Source organism: Taudactylus pleione, unplaced genomic scaffold (assembly GCF_031769625.1).
Source record: "Taudactylus pleione unplaced genomic scaffold, aTauple2 ptg000507l, whole genome shotgun sequence".
Lineage (NCBI taxonomy): Eukaryota > Metazoa > Chordata > Amphibia > Anura > Myobatrachidae > Taudactylus > Taudactylus pleione.
Window position 1 is genome coordinate 337558 of NW_028284909.1, and position 17069 is coordinate 354626.

General features: G+C 43.5%; 1 protein-coding gene across 1 annotated transcript in view; it reads right to left on the reverse strand.

The window, feature by feature from the left end:
• Positions 1–21: 21 nt before the first annotated feature.
• The window catches only part of ITPKC (inositol-trisphosphate 3-kinase C), a 30858-nt gene continuing 13810 nt past the window's right edge, over positions 22–17069 (reverse strand). Inside the window, exons 2-7 of the mRNA XM_088450113.1 lie at positions 7807–7906; positions 7189–7402; positions 6702–6906; positions 5369–5470; positions 4929–5000; positions 22–3126 (exon numbers count right to left, since the gene is read on the reverse strand). Coding sequence (XP_088306239.1) covers positions 2923–3126; positions 4929–5000; positions 5369–5470; positions 6702–6906; positions 7189–7402; positions 7807–7906 — 897 coding nt within the window. The 3' untranslated portion in view covers positions 22–2922. The remainder of the gene's footprint in view (positions 3127–4928; positions 5001–5368; positions 5471–6701; positions 6907–7188; positions 7403–7806; positions 7907–17069) is intronic.

The window sequence follows — 17069 nt, forward strand, 5'->3', positions numbered from 1 at the left end:
AAACACATTACAGGAATAGTGTAAAAAGTCATTTCTCATTAAAAAGGAACAAAAAAAAATAGATCTAAATATATATCAGTCATTGAGCCTAGCCGTCGCTTCACCCTGCATCAGTCATATTACTTTGTATAAAACTACAAATATTATGATGAAATGTTCTAGATCAGTAATATCTTTAGTCTAGAAAAGAGGTAGACAACTTGCGTATCTTCCGCTGGTAAGGAGCTGCCAGTCCCTGCCAGGCACACCAGCAGGAGATCCGTAGGTGTTGGTCAACCCTGGGCTATGGGTGATGACGCTGTATGCAAAATAACGTGATGTGCTACAGACTGGCTACAAGTAAAACTTTCTTCTGTTCTGGAAATAGAATCTACGTCCGGTAACTCATGTCTGCACACTACACTATAACCAATTTGTATTGTATGGTAATTATTGCTAAACAGAAAACATATGCAGATTGGGAGACTTAAGCCGGGCGCACACTAGACGATAAGTCGTCCGATACGGCGGATCGAACATCATATCGTTCACATTGGGCAGTGTGTACCCACGCGTCGTCAGCGCCATCGCCCATCGGACCTGCATCGGCTGTGTACCCAGCATAACACAACCTAGGTTTCCCCTGGGAAAGGTAAATGAACCCGATTGGACTGACTCTCTACAACCATATTGGCTTAGCCACTGTTCCCATCCATTCAGTCTACAGCACAGGTTCTCAAACTCAGTCATCAGGACCCCAAACAGTGCATGTTTTCCAGGTCTCCTCACACAATCACAAGTGAGATATTCGCTGCACCTGTGGATCTCTTAAAATGTGACAGTGAGTGATGAATACACCTGTGCACCTGTTGGGTGACCTGCAAAACGTGACCTGTGTGGGGTCCCGAGGACCGAGTTTGAGAACCACTGGTCTACAGAGACAAAATCCACCCAAATGAAGAATCACAGATGCCAGGAGTATCCAAAACATGGTGGACTGGAACTTGTGGTGGAGAGGAGTCCTGAGGGTAGGAACTGTGTTTCTATGGTTACTGATCTAGAGTAATTTGTCATGCTAAAGTTTAACTAGCACCTGAGCAATCGTTACATTAGATCACAAGTGAAATAAACAAAAAAAACAGGGCAGAAAGTTGGCAATGTAGCTTTTACTCAAAATCAGGAAGTGGTACACACCCCCAAGGGTGCGACAGTCACTTCTACACCTACAGTAGAGCCCGCCGCCAATCTGCCTGAACCTATAGTGGTAAGAAACTGGCGACATCCCAAGTTGGGGGGAGTTACTTGGCCCACTGGCTTTTCCAGAATACTTGTTTTGCAGCCACCAAACTCCATGGTGTATAGGCGACGGGTCCACTGTAAGATGTGTATCACTTACTGATCTGGAGTGCTACTTAAAATTCCTTATTGGAGACTTCCTGCTATGCAGTTGATCCATCTCGTAGAATGCAGTGGACCCAATGGATGCAGTTACTTTGCACCAAACCTATTTGGCCTGGGAGTACAACCAGAACACAGAGAGAAGGCCACACGTTATATACTGACTGAGCCCACAAACATGCTCCCACATCTGCGTGTGGGCAATGGGTACACTCTAATGTCATCTAAAGGACCCAAGCACATAGAGCAAAGGTTCTCCTTCCATTTTCTGAAGTTTTAGCCAAAGTTAGCTGTGATTACAGTAAATATCAGACAGGTTCGGCTCCTTCAGACACGTTTGTGCCAGGTTAAGCTAAAACCCTTAATTCCAGGCCAAAATTTCCCCCTAGTTTACAAAGAGCAGCATGACCCAGGAGGAGAGTAGTGCAAAGATCAGATACAAGACCTCAGGTCTATGCAGAAAGTATGTGTGTTGTGAATACTAAACCACTTGCCAATCTCTATTCCCCATCTATATAATTAAGGCTCTGTCCCCACAGACTGTTTTTCTTTAGCATATTTCGACTTTTTCAAATGGGCTCCACAGAAGGCTCTCATTAATCTCTGCTGGAACTGTATGAACGATTTTCTTTAGAGAATTCAAAAATCCTAAAAATGTGTCATTCTACATAACCAAGAAAAGGGGGGAAAAGATGTCTTAAAGCTGCCTTTGCATTTTAATGTGCTCCCTCAGCCTAGCCACAGTCGTGGTGGGGGCTCCTACATGGCTTTGTTTGGTTTAGTTGGTGACGGAGGGCAGCTGTGAGCAGGAAGACCAATCACAAGCAGCAATCTCTTGCTTGTGATTGGTCCTCCCACTTGCACCCTTCCAGTTTTTACCCAGGGTCCAAAGAGAAATTTGTCCTCGGGTCACTGGCTGAGGGGGTGCAAGGGGCAGGTCGGTGAGATATTTTTATAGGTGATAGTACAGCTTTATAGGGGCTGACAACCAATGAAAATACAGCAAGTAGAAACACTTGACCTCACCCGAGTGGATGGCCAATTGCGGGCTCTTATTATTTGGAAAGGGCAACAGCTTACATGAACTATCATTTCTTTGGTTAACAAAAATCAAAACCAGAACACTCACATCCTAAAAAGGAGATAAAAAAAATATTCCCCTTATTAAAAATATAAAAAAAATATTAATATAAAGAACCAGTTTTCAAATATGTAATAAAATATAGATATATATATATATATATACACACACACGCGCGCACACACACACGCATACAAATTATAAAATGAACGGAGCTATGTGCATCACCCAGCATTAAACTGTACACAATTTCCAGTGTTATGTTTCTATGAGGCTACAAAAATCATAAATAAAATACAATTATAATACATTAGACTGAAGTGGATACTAGTCTTTAGAGATGAGGCGTAAAATCTAATATCCAGAGATTGTCTTTCGCTAGTAATTCCACTGCCGGAGTGCCAGATGCTGGTGCCCTTTTATGCTCGAATAATGGAGCCAATCTTGGGTATTTAATCAGTTTCTTAGTCGTGCACCAGATCGGAGAAGATGGTAATGAGATTGTCCAGCCCCCATAGGTAGCCATCTTCCCGGTTACCTTCTACCCAAGGCACCCGGTGATTTAGTGTCTGCTTGTTTGGTAATCGAACAGTCTTTCCAAAGTCAATCATCCAAACCTTGGCAAGCTCGGAGGAGTCATGGACGAAGAGTAGAGAGCTTCCAACCACCTGGGGGAAGGGGAGAGGATAACATAAGATCAGAAATTATGGGAGCCAAGCAATTGGGGGAAAACTCCTTTTAGGGGGACAGGTCTCTAATTTGGGAGGGTGAAGGAGCAGGTCTCATGCCGCAGTGAGGTTACTTGATCCTAGTAAATTTATATTCATTATTGTGCCACAAAACAGCTGCTTCCACTGATCACCGAAGCCCTACCTAGAAGACTGCCGAAACTGTACGTTGCCGAGTTCTACAGCTTGTACTGGGCAGCAGTGTCTGGAAATTGCTCATAGAAGCATTATGTATGCAGATGCTTACTTGGATGAGAGCAATATATGCATGTAACCACCTCCAATTATTCACTGTGACTGCAGTAATGTGGGATTCGGGACCTCACATGGGAACTAGATTTGTGGACAGTTACAAGGTGCTGCCCTGACGAGATCATGAATCATTATTCTGATAGATAGTGGGCTAGGAAACTTAGTGAGACCCGATATCAAAATACAATGTTGTAGAGGCAACCTGCGCCCTCTGTTCAGACTGCAGCTCAGTCACACACCCAGAGTGCACCACAACTCCAAACCTTAAAGTAAAAACAAAACGGGTGGTTCAATAAGCGCTGTCTTCCAAGACCATACGAAAGTCCATACGAAAAGTCCTTCTTGATTGGGACTGTCACTCAAAAGATAAAAAAAATACACGAGCAAAATTTTTGCTAATCTTGTTAAATATTTCTGTTGATATGGAGTCTTGATTCCACGACTCACCTCCTTAATAAACAATGCGTTCCTATCAAGGTATCTTTGTATTCACCCGTATAATGAGGATCGCTGTGGTTGGCGCCAAAATCTCTTGGGATTGGAGGTTCCTCTGAATATATGGACTGGATCTACTTACTATACTTGCTAATTTCCCTTGATGTGGTTAATATGTGGCAATATAATCATATGTGTATTATTGGATGTTTTTATGCATTTATTATATTAGAGTTTCATTATGTTATTATTGCTGTAATAAGATGGAGAATAATTGGATCCATTTCGGGTTTTCTCCAGGCCATAGAGGTCATGTGACCTTTGAGTGGTATATATACCCCCATAGGTATTGTGTCTCAGTACACCCTGAGGAAGGACGTTATGTCAGAAACGCGTTGGTGTTTGCTTTTACTGAGACTATTGGTATTTCTTCCATTTTTTATTCTTGTTATTTTACTTTCCACTTAGTTTTAGTGGAGTCTGTGTTTTACGCATGTACTATTTTCACATGGTTTTGTCTCAATAAATTCCATACTTTTGAATGATTTTGGACAAAGAATTTTTTCTGATTGCCAAGTACCACCTACTATCCTGAATAAAGATACCTTTATGTGGATATCGATGCCTGATTCCAGGTGAGTTGGTATACTGAAGGGTTCCTGGTGGGAATGCATGAAAACATCTCAATATAGTGTATGAGAAAATTGTGAATACAAAGATACCTTGATAGGAACGCATTGTTTATTAAGGAGGTGAGTCGTGGAATCAAGACTCCATATCAACAGAAATATTTAACAAGATTAGCAAAAATTTTGCTCGTGTATTTTCTTTTTATCTTTTGAGTGACAGTCCCAATCAAGAAGGACTTTTCGTATGGACTTTCGTATGGTCTTGGAAGACAGCGCTTATTGAACCACCCGTTTTGTTTTTACTTTAGTGAGACCAGAGACTGTGGGCAGATTCTAGAACACAATGCTGGACATCAAGAAGCTGATCCATGTGGGTAATATGTAGGGAAGCAGGGAGTGTGAATAATTCTATTGCATGATAAATACCTCGTGTTGCTTAAAAAACTCAGACTTCTCCAGCTCTGTCCGAAGCTCTTTCAATCTCGTTAAGTAATTTTTCTGCAATTAAACGAGAGGACAAAACATGGTCACACATCTCTTCTGATCTCAACTGACAATCCATTTTATTTTTGTCGCTAACTGATGTAGGCGGCTTAAGGGATTGGTCTCACTGGCGATTTGCCTTTCCGCCCGACAGTGATCTATTAATCACTGTGAGAAACGTATTGTTTGTACTCATTGAACTATTTCTAATACCAGACGGACCCTGGTCACTGCTGCTCCATTTAGCTATTATAAAACTGAAGCGAGTACAGACATGTTCTTTACAGTGATCACACAACAGGCAACACACCACAAGAAGTAGTCAGGACACACACACACACACAATACGATCAACAAATCAAGTTCTGCATAACGGTTCTCACCAAAATATTTTTATTGCCATCTACAAAGTCTTCCAGCGCTCTCATCACCTGCTCCCGCTGTTTGGTCTTCTTGAAGTTTGTGTTACATGTTCCGTCAGCTCTCTGCATGGAAAAAACAATATTTAACGTACATGTCACATTCATCGGTATAATAGTTCACTAAACATGTTGTCATTAGTATGCGCCTTTTGGTCAAGGAGGGACTGAAACAATAAAAAAAAAATAAAAAAAACAGATCCTTCAGGCCCAAATATACACATTTGACAATGATATGTGACCTTAGAACTATACTCCACCCTTTTCCACTCCAAACTTCATTACCCTCTCCGCAGGGGCTAGCCCAGCGGTGCCCTCTCCGCAGGGGGTAGTACTAGATTATCTTCACTGCAGCGATTAGTGCTGTAGTGTCAGGACCAAAGGACAGGTAGTGGTTAGGTAACAGAGGAGTGTAAGATACAGTTTACTGTAGCTGTAATGCATTAATTGCACCATGGAGTAATTTTCTGCCAGTCACCAAAGACTACTCTTCCCCAACAGGACTAAATATAAAAAATATATATATATATATATATCCTAAGAAAGTAGCGGTTCTGGTGTCAAGACAATAAATATTCCCCAATCAGCTGTGCTGTGTAACTGCCATCAGCACCTAGGAGGGGTTGTTAGCAAGAATCCTCCCTTTCTAGATTTTTATTTCCACCTGGTTTTGTAAAATAGTTTTGCAGAGTATCTACTAGATGCCCTAAAGTTGATAGACACAACGTCAGATGATATATGGCTGCTATATACTAATAGTAAAACCATCAATCCCCTTATGTAAGAGACCAACTTATTAGACTACTTTTCACCACTTCTATCCACACACCATGGTCATGTCCTGTAGCTCATGCATGATACAATGAGCCCTGTAATCTCAAGGATCCTAGATGCTCATTAGACCCACATCTCCTTGCCTGCCCATGCTACATGAGCTGCCAGCGTACTACTCCCTTCTAGAGGCCTCCTACACATGGCCCAGTGGGCAAGTCCTTACCCCCATGTCCTAACTTATTTTAGGTATGACTTTATTAAACCTTTCCTCACTAATTGTGATATTTACCACCATCATATCCGCCCATTGATCAGTTTAGGTTATACTATATGATCTGGGATGTGTGCCGACCTCGCTACTGTGATGCCTCCCATCCATCTCCTAGGCACGGGGTACACACTAGCTCTGTACCAATCATAGGGAGACAGCCATGCAGTGTTGCTCTCCACAGGTTTGTGTTTTGGCTTGTTTTTGTAAGTTTTACGGAGAAAGAATTCCGTTCAGGGACTCTGCCTGGCTCACCTTGATGCCCTCTATCCTAAAGCCCATGGTAGCAGTAGAACTCAGGGTCTCTCGCCATTGCATGTATCGGGGCTTCAGGACTGCCCTCTGTCTGTGCTCCTCTTCAGTGGGTGCTTCAGGGTCTACAGCGATCATCTTATCATACATGTCCTTTCGGAGCTTGGGCTTTTCCCGAGCTTTGACCAGCTCCTCCTCTAGATATGTCCTGAAGTTAAGGGGAAGAAACAAATGAGACCGAGTCCAATATCTCCACCTCCCCAAAACAACCACGAATCTCTAGTCTGATAACAGGTTGGGCACGTGGCTCTCCATTCCCACCACATGCCAGAGAACTACTTTGTAAACCACCACCTAACAAGACAACCTGCATATCCTACATGATAACTGGTACAAGAAACAAAAACGCCTTTATAAATACGACGTTTTTTTGCAATGGTTGGTGCACAAAACACAAACACCACAGTACAGACTTTCATCCATCCCTCACCTAATGCCCATTTTGCAGTCCATGATAGATGGGGAATCAAACTCAGATAGTAGATCCTCCATCTGGTTGTAGGTCTGTCCCTCCTTTTCTACCACACCAAAGTATCCGGGGACAAACGGCTGCAGCGAGTCGCGGTTTAGCCACTCTAAGCACTGCTGCTCGCAATGACAGAACTTCTTCAGGATTTTCCCATACTCTCCAGCCTTGAAGTTACCTGCAGGGAAACAGCTGTGAGTCATGGCATCACATTTCCCCAGTACACTGAGCTCCCTGTGTTTTATTATAGTCAATCTACACTGTACAGACAATATTTTACTGCTCACCAGATGAGTTTGCAGTCAGTCATTAGTCAGAAAAGACTCTGGTTCGCATACTCATCTCTCAGAAACTTTTCTTTGAAAGGACATTTACGAATAATTGAAAAACCTTGATGCGTCTTGAGACAGTCACTTTACTGTATTAACTTGGGGAATGCAAATGACCTCTCAACCCTCATTTCCTGGGGAGACTATTTACGTAGCGTGTACAGGAAGTGGGCCATAATTTTTGCCACCAGCATAAAAGGAAACTGCATACAGCATCTGAAATAGTGGGACTTGAACAGTCATGTCCTGTTACCTGCATGTCCAGCCAGCTGGACCCATGGATAGTGCTTTTTGAAGGACACCACAAATGGTGACCAGTGGACCATGTTCTTGAGTTTCCTCCAGGATGTGTTCTGAAAGACAGGGGGGAAAAAATAGATGTCTAAGCCCGATCAGTGCAGGAATCTGTATACACAAGCACGAGTATAGTTTGGAAAGGTGAATTATGCTTTGCATTACATATACTAGAAGACGCTATGGACTGTGTAATGGCCTCTGCAACATCAACGAATTTGAGAAGGAACACATAAGGGTAGATGTTGTGGCTGACAATTTGGAAGTCTTCTAATTAGTTTGTGACCTGGGGCTGAGCAGTGTTTGGCAGGAGGAAACGGCCGCAAGATCCTATTATACATATCTGCAAATAAGTTAAACGGCTGGAAACACTTCCAAATGAAGAGAACAATGGTGTGTTTGGCTGGTCCCCAAGCCCTCACTGGAGGTATGTGCACGCTGAGCCAGGCATCTGTGGATTGTTGACATTTAAAACAATGCAACTGGTCACAATATACATACAACATGTCAGACGCAGCGTTCATGTGCCAAGACTGCTATACAGGATACCCCATTCATACCATGCTGTTTAGTGCGCTATAGAGTCACCTCCTGGTTGGTCCACCCGGAGGTGAACACAGTCAGAGCGTTCCTCAAACCAGCGAAGGGGACCACATGCTTGGGGGCTGAAATACTGGAAGCAGCAGGCTTCATTTTTTTTTTTTTTTGTGTGTCTTGTATTTCCATTAGGTTTGCAAGTAAATACATTCATTATAGTGATCAACGCAATGTCCTACTGGTGGCTCTCTAACCACCGGTGGGAACGTACACTATGGGCCCCTCCAGCATACTGCATTTATCGGTATAAAAGAAATAATGATGGTAACAGCTATGTGTATATATTACTCAGCCACGAGCTACACTGTGATGGATGCATCATTTGCACCTGTAACGATGTACAAAGGGTGTTCCAGCATTAATACTCCACCACGCTACTATCCCCGGTTATTCCAGCCCTGTACACCCTGCAGATGTGAGCAGGGACTGACGCAAGAGAGAGGAGCAATGGAAGATACTGCATCTCCCTATCCAGTCACTACTCCTGTCAGCAGGTCAGCCACGGAGCTCCCACCTTCAGTTACCAGAGCAATAAGGCACCAGGCATATTGGGGGCATTGTCTTAGAACAATACCACTTGAGACCAGGTTCACACCTATCCTCATGGGCAACCAGGCTCTATGAAGTAAAAGTCTCATGACTCAAAGCACAGGCAAAGGCTGCTTCCACGACAGGTGATGTTTAAAATGAGGTACCAGTGGGCTCTCTTATCATTCTGCCCCTAACCCTTTCTAGTTCCCTCCCCCCACCCCAGTCAGTCAGATGTTACCGGACATACACAATGATACAGTGGTCCAGCTATGACCAAAGAAACAGGATCCCAGAACCGGTGATTCTGTATATGGACAAGGATTGCAGTCACTCAGGTGACTGTTGTGGGCATTTTATGGATTGGCTGTTAACACTTTCATTGCCAAAAGCCATCAACACAGGAACAATGCGGGGGCTGCACGTGAAATCATTTACTCAAACTAGATTCAAATGAATTCAAGCAACATGTAGGAGCTTGTGAGAGGCGTATAAAACACACACACACACACACACACACACACACACACACACAAAACAAAAAGGGGAAAGTTACGACATGAGCTGCAGCATAAACGTGCCCAAACTGCAGAACATGACCCGTCTACAACCTATTACCTCATCACTGGACAAATCCATCAGCAGGACGCCTACATGGGTATCTGGCCGCGGTAATCAGATGGCCGCAGCTTAGCACAATCCACTGAAGAAGAGCTGGACATAGCGTCCGTGTGAGTAAAAAAACAAAGCCGAAAACATGCATTCTCCAAGTGTTAGACTGTGTCATGGCAGGGCAAAGTCCTAACTCCACTGCCAGCCCTGCTTGAGAACAAGGGGCAGAGCCATCGATGCCCTGACTGGAAGCAAACTAACTAGTCGGGCACAATGCACAAAATAGATAAAAGTCCCCACAAAAAATAAAAAATAAATTATTTTCCCTCTTAACAAAACACAAATAGTAGTTTTAGGTCAGCAAAGCTAAAAGAGAGATGTAGGAGGGAAATTATGATTATCCCTATTCGCCTAAGGGCTGTACGCTGGTCACGTGACTGCGTGCTGGGTCACTTACTGCAGTGATTGCACAAAGTCCAGCGCTGAGCACACAGGCATAAAATGACAGGAGATAAGGGACACTCCTGCCACCAGTCAGCAGTACAGGGGGAAACTCTTAGCAGAAGAACTTATGCACTTCCTAAAAGCTTATACATATAGGTAAAAAAAAAAAAGAACAAAAAAACAGATACGAAAACAGAGTAAGACAATTTTTCCATTTGAAGCTTTTGCCATAATAGAAACTTCCTCGTAACAAAAAAAAAAAAAAAAACAGAAAACCCAGCGCTACAAGACAAGCTGCTGCATAGAATCACACAGCTCTTCAGCAGTCTCCATTCTAGTTTGTGTATAATTATGTGGAGAGTCTCCAACTCCATTTCCAGCTTCCTGAGTGTATCCGGAGCCCAGAGCCGGGAGTCGTGACTAGTCCCCGTTACACAATGCTTTGGCGTTTGATAATTGCATTTTTCCTGTCAGGATGACTAAATCCGTAAAATGAATAGTGTGTTTCAACACCACTGTTTATATGATGAGGCATTCTGAAGGACGAGCAAAAGAAAAAAAGAATAAAAATGCAGCTGTTACACGGCATCCAAATAAACAGTGGAAACAGCTACAGTATTTGCTAAATGTACATTTACAGCCACCTGTGATGCAAATGCAGACGTACATGGTGAAAGTGTGCGGAGTCACAGACCAGCCAATCACGAGATTCACTTCGCCTTTTACTTACCGTCAAAAGCGGAGGGAACGCGAACAAGTGCTCGATACCAAAACAACAGTAATTCCGGATCAACTGGCGAAACAGTGGTGGAAAGCATTGTGGGAGATCAAATGGCCACCACGCCTGTATGCCCTGTCCCGACTAGCTCTCCCATCACAACCAAAGTGTGACACAGGTGTGCCGGAGATAGGCTGAAACCCGAGTGACTGAGGGTTCAAAAACAACATGAAATTCAGTTTCGCCTCGTTCAGCTAATACAGGTTTCCCGCAATGACAATATTTATTTTGTGTAGCTAGGAGGAAATCGCTGCTCTAAAATGCTGCATAGTTTGTGTAAATCACTACATTCCACAGCACGGCCAGTTTGTGCGGCTTGTCCTGGGACCTACGTGAATCACAGGCTCGGCCTACACAGGCATTACCAGTGTCCAGCCTTTCGTTACAGAGTACTCGCCAGGGATGCCTGTTCCTGTACACGACCGTATGGGTCATTTCATTACCAATGACAAGGCTTCTGGTGTGCAGGGGGCACGCATGAGACTTCACAGGCATTTCACACAGCAGTGTCCACACGTAGGAGGTGGAAGATGCTTCGCAGCTAAAAAGTTTTCTTGTAATAACCACTTCAGAAAAAGAAAAAAAAAAGTTAACATACGGTCAACATGCACACTCATTCTGTCAGCACTTCTCTACTGGTAGCACGGAGTAGGGATGACTAAAGCCACACTACAATTAAACACAATGTAATATCCTAACATACATTTGCAATATTGTCTTGGTCCTCTATCCCAACGTGCCATAAGCTTGGCACTCTGCGTTTTTCCATCCACCGTGCCACTCTGCCGTGGCCCCCTGGCACATTGGCTGGGCCAATGCATTATGCAAGAGGCGTTACAGAGCATTTTGTTTTATATCTTTTTCTGTGGAGCCCAATGTGTTTGATTTTGTTCCATGGGGGCCAATGTTTTTTTTTTTTCTGTGGGGGCCAATGTCCGTGTGTTTTTTTTCCCCCGTGAGGGACGGATGCTGCGCCTTAGCAATTTTAAAATCTTGTTCGGAGTGCCGCAAGTTGAAAAAGGTTGAAAATCACTGCCCTAGGCTAAAATTAAGGTGGTATTAAAAACAATCCACTTCTGACATGTACAGGACTCTTTATCAGTTTAGAACACCCAACTGTGACTCATCCACTTGAAACGTATTCAAATACAGAGCTTATTTGTCTTCCTCAGGTCAGCGCACGGTTGTCACACTGTTATACAAGCGTGACTTTTGTTGGAGAGGAATGAACAAAATGTATAGTAAAGAAAAGAAAAAATCTAATCAGTAAACAAGGCTACGGAAATAGCCAGACCTATGTTCCCTGTTTGCTCTTCAGGGGAAGTGTTTACCAAGAACTTGTTACAAAGGGGAGCAGCTTTCGTCTATAGGTACAATTATAGACAGCGGTGAAAGGTAGCCATTTATCACGCTGGCCGCTATGTTCCATCTAACGGCCCGAAAGACAAACAAGTACTTTGGTCAGCCGCTGAGCATATACACCTATGCTCTATGGTTTGGGCTGTCCTGTGCCGATAAAGCATCCATTATTCTTTCAGCAAACAAACACTTCCCCACCCCAATAATCAACTTCCCCTGGACCGCTGCACAGAGGGCCCCGACTCAGTCTTGTACGCTGTGCCTATGTTTTTGCATTTGAGCAATTGTTTTGCTACTGTGCAAGTGCGAGACGCCAAGGAAAGTCTCACTGCACACGTGCGAGCTGCAGTTTGAGACGGCCATTCGCAATGTCTCAGTGATCGCAAGGTCCTGAGTAGACCTCTGTGATCCATGGATGTTCCTGGGTGGAGTCCGGGAGGGAGCTGAAAGGGTTTGTAAAAAGTGGCCGGTCAGTGTGCGTGTTATGGGAGTTCCAAGGGGGGCATCTTTGCAGTCTCAGAGGTCATTTTTAGAGATCCGGAATCTCCGCAGCCCAGGACTTACTGGAGGAGGGGGTGTGCGTCAGAGTAGGACTTGATGGTGGTGTGCTCCCAACCCTTGGCGGATCTGCACACAACGCAGATGGGGAAAGTGGGTGTAGCAACATCTGCACAGTCTGTCGCACACTATTTCAGGCCAGGAGTCTGTTGGCAGGTGTTGGCACATAAATTGCGCACGTGATCACAGCTGCTAATGCAATAGCATACAACTCTGCATCAGGCCCGGAGATTGAGTTGTTCAGAAACGTAGGCACAAGATCACCAACTTTTTTAGATGTGGATGTTTGGGATCTGGCCAGTTTGGTAGCGCATGACCAAATCAGATGAAGGGATTGTTGTACACCGCCAAGTAAAGGGCTTGTTGAGACAAGTGTCAAAACTTGCACATGCCATGTTCCAGGGGGGCATGATATGAACCAAACCTTCCCCGCCCTGAAAATTGTATCATCGAGCTACATGCCCATACACCTCTGCCATTCAGCAGATGGCAGGATATACCACATTTCACAACAAAACACCGTCAGGGGCTGTCACACAGATCACAATGTCACTCACCCTAACAGCGGCGATCCCAGGAACTGCCTGATTTATAGAGAGGGTTTGGCTGTGCCGTGACCCACTCTTACACTTTTGAGTGGCAGCTAATCTATAATTAAGACTTCATAAGGAATCATTTCATGTCTGAACACGGAGATAAATCAGGGAAAGCAATTCCTTCTTTTATTTGATGGAAAGAAAAACACCAAGGGACATTCCTCGCTTAATTACACATTGAGAAACTATAAGCAAATCAATTAGCGATACCTTGCCATGACTCGTATAGTCAGAGGACTGCCTCGGTAAAAATACCAAAAATCGTCTTTAATTGGATTAAATTATGAAATGACACATTGATTTGAGTTCTCACACATGGATTCATTAACCAGCAAGTCTCAACTTCCACCGTCTATTTATAGGTCTTAGTTAATGAATTTAATTAATGCTAAAGAAACAGCATCTCAGTCAGCAGCAATTTCTTACATAAAGAGTGAATTGTTTAGACTGAGTGGGAGTGAGGGGGGGGGGTTATTGCCATTGTCTTGTCCGAAGACTAATGTACACAGACACCCTATTCTCCAGCCTCCCTGGCATCGTCCATGGTTTTATCATTATCATTTATTGGTATAGTGCCTCATTATCACGTGGCGCTTTCAAAAGGAATATTGCATTAGTCTTGGTTCCATTGGGGATTGCAGTCAGTATGGGGTTATTTAAATGAGAGAAAAGTTCTATGTAATGGAAGTCACATGGTCAAATGTAATGTGGACGGAAGATCCATATCGATAAACACGAGATGCTTGTAACCTAGACCCTTTTAAATGATTGCCCAATACACAGAAATGCAAATAAAATGTTAATATAGAAATACACAAAAGGAAAAAATAATATTATACAAAAAGGTATAGTACTAGACACTTTCAAGTCACAAATCAATGACATACAGGGGGTAGATTTACGAACACTTCTAAAAAGAAAAGAGTGGAAGTGTTGCTCATAGCAACCAATCAGATTGCATCTTATATGTATTAGTACATTGTAGAAAATGATTGCTATAATTTGATTGGTGACCATATTTAATTTCCCATAGATTATCAGAATGTGAGCAGGCCACTGTAACCGCTCTGTATGTCCGTTAATATCCAGTCTGGATTCATTACATACTGGTGCTATATAAAACAAATGTTAAGAAAGACTTAAAAACGGGGTCACATGGAAGCAGCCCCAGAAATACCTGCGTCATATACCCAATTCACGTTACTGTACGAGATGTATAATAATAGGCATTGTGATAGAGGGAGAAGACTTTGGAAACAGACCGTCCAGCCCAATATAGGGGTAGGATGGAGGCAGGAAACAAACACTTAGTATTATTCCTGCCTGGAATAGCGGAGGCTTATTACACAGCACGATGTCAGCTCTAACCTAACTAAACACCCATGGTTTAGCCAATGTTGATAAACAGAAGGCTGTGTTTGCAGACTGATAGAAGTAAAAAAAGAGAATTCTACAGCGCGAGTCTAAATGATTGTTGCGATACAAATTCAATATTTGCAGATTATGTAGATAAGGGACACGGAGAGCGGAGCGTACGTGTGTGTGTGCGTAGGATGCACAGGCGGTGGCCTATGGCACCACAGTACTAATGCACCACAAGCTATGGTGGTTCTGTAGCCAGGGCCTCCTGCAGTATTGTCCTATTTATGATTATTCCCTCTCTCCTGAAGCCTTCAAGTGACATCTGCTGGGATTGCTCATATGGGCTCATGACATGCAGAAAGCAGCCATTACCTGGGATTGTGCGCTGCTTAGCTGACATGTGCAGCACTGAGGCATGGCCACACACCCCATAGATAACATAGAGAAGTGAGAATCGAGTGAGTCCCTCTTATCGTCATAGGGCATAAGGAAAGATCCTTTACACCACAGCTGTGAGACTGGCAGCCTTGCCCTGATTTACCCCTACATCAGCACCGTCCAAAAATCCATCACAGTCAGTACAAATATAAAGTATAAACAGAAAACACAAATAATGTATAAAGGTGTCAGAGATGGGCGGACAATCCTCCCCCCCCTACAACAAACTAACACATTGTGAGAGATTATTTCCACTGCGGCTGGGTTGTGGTTAGAGGTTTGTGAGGTGATGAGTGAACTCTGTGTACAGAGAGAGAGACACACACACAGGATCATTATATATCTCTATGGTACAACATGGCAGCAACAAAAATACAGAGACCTATGACACCGCCTTACATGACCCTCAGGTATGATGGAAACATAACAGCAGGGAAAACGTGTGCGATGCATGCAGATCCTCACCAAACATGGTGACATTAGATGCCCAAGTATCAGCCCTAGAGGCCAGGTCCCTAGGGCTCTGCGGTTACAATGCTGCTCTACCAAAGTTGTACTTTGCATAATAGAGAAAAGACGGGACAATGGGCCCACCGCATGCTGCCTGTGTATATGACAGCTTCCTCGCCAGGCCTGTAACCCCACTAATCACTCCAGATTATCAACTGTTCACAACAGTGCCCTAAAGAGGAATAAAAACCCTGTTCCTACCAATCAGCATGTGCAGGCTGTGAGAGCAAGGAGAGACCGCGAGGGGCAGACAGGGGCACTCACTCCAGTGCTGTAGTTTCACCATAGCTTCCTGGAGGAACTGGTGGTCAAACTTATTTGTACACTCTGCTCACCAGATCTAAATATACTCCCCCAGCGTCCACTAAACATATTAAAACAGTGATCTACGTTGAACTGAAAACATTTCCTATTCACTAGTATATGGAAACGCTATAAAGACCCATCATCTACATAGATCTCAAGATAGTGGGTAGAGTTACTAAAACTTTGGCTAAACCAATTGGGCTGTTGTCCATAGCAACCAGACTTTATCCATCATCTATTCCAGGGGTAAGCAACCTGTGGCATTTCAGATGTTGTGGAACTACACAGGCCAGCATGCCCTGCCACAGTTTTGCCATTAGGGCATGCTGGGAGGTGTAGTTCCACAGCAGCTGGAGTGCTGCAGGTTATCTACCCCTGATCTATCCAGTGCATTCTATAAAATAACTAGAATTTAATTGGTTGCAATGTGCAACACACACACACACTTTTCCATAATAAAAGCTTTAGTAAAGCCACATCTGGTGGTCCTGCTCAATGTCTGTATGCTTTTGGGATGTTGAAACCAATCTTCTCAACAACGTAGTCCAGACAAACTTTGCAAACAAATTCTCAACGTGGTGGCCAGGCACTAGAAACACCCAGTGCACCTGACGACTGATTTTAAACATGATTTGGCAACCATGGAGAAAATATCATGTTACCTCCACAACAAGTCCTATAAAATATATCCAAGTTTGGTGGGATTGGCTCATTTACAATAGGTCCACAGCCAACAAAGATCCTTCCCAGAGCTTCTCAGACGTTTCACGTTCTCCTATGTACAGCCAGACTCTGCCTCTCGTTCTCCACGTCTCTCATCCCCACCCACATCCAATTCTATTTTTCCTTTGGTACTTATACTATTAAATATTTTAGGTTGGTTCTTCATTAGCCATACTGTTACGGTGTGTTATTCTCCAGTTGTGCTCCTCACCTGGTTATCTCCAAACTCTCTTGTATGTATGTTCTCCTGCTGCCCAAATGGCCTATGTTGAATGTTACCATTCTGTATTTTTATACTGTTTTTGAAAATAAAAAACAAACTCCTAAAATACCCCTAGGTATTTTTTTTTTTTAAATAGTCTATATTTAAGATATTTTCCTGCTATCATATCATGCAGTTTGCTAGATGAT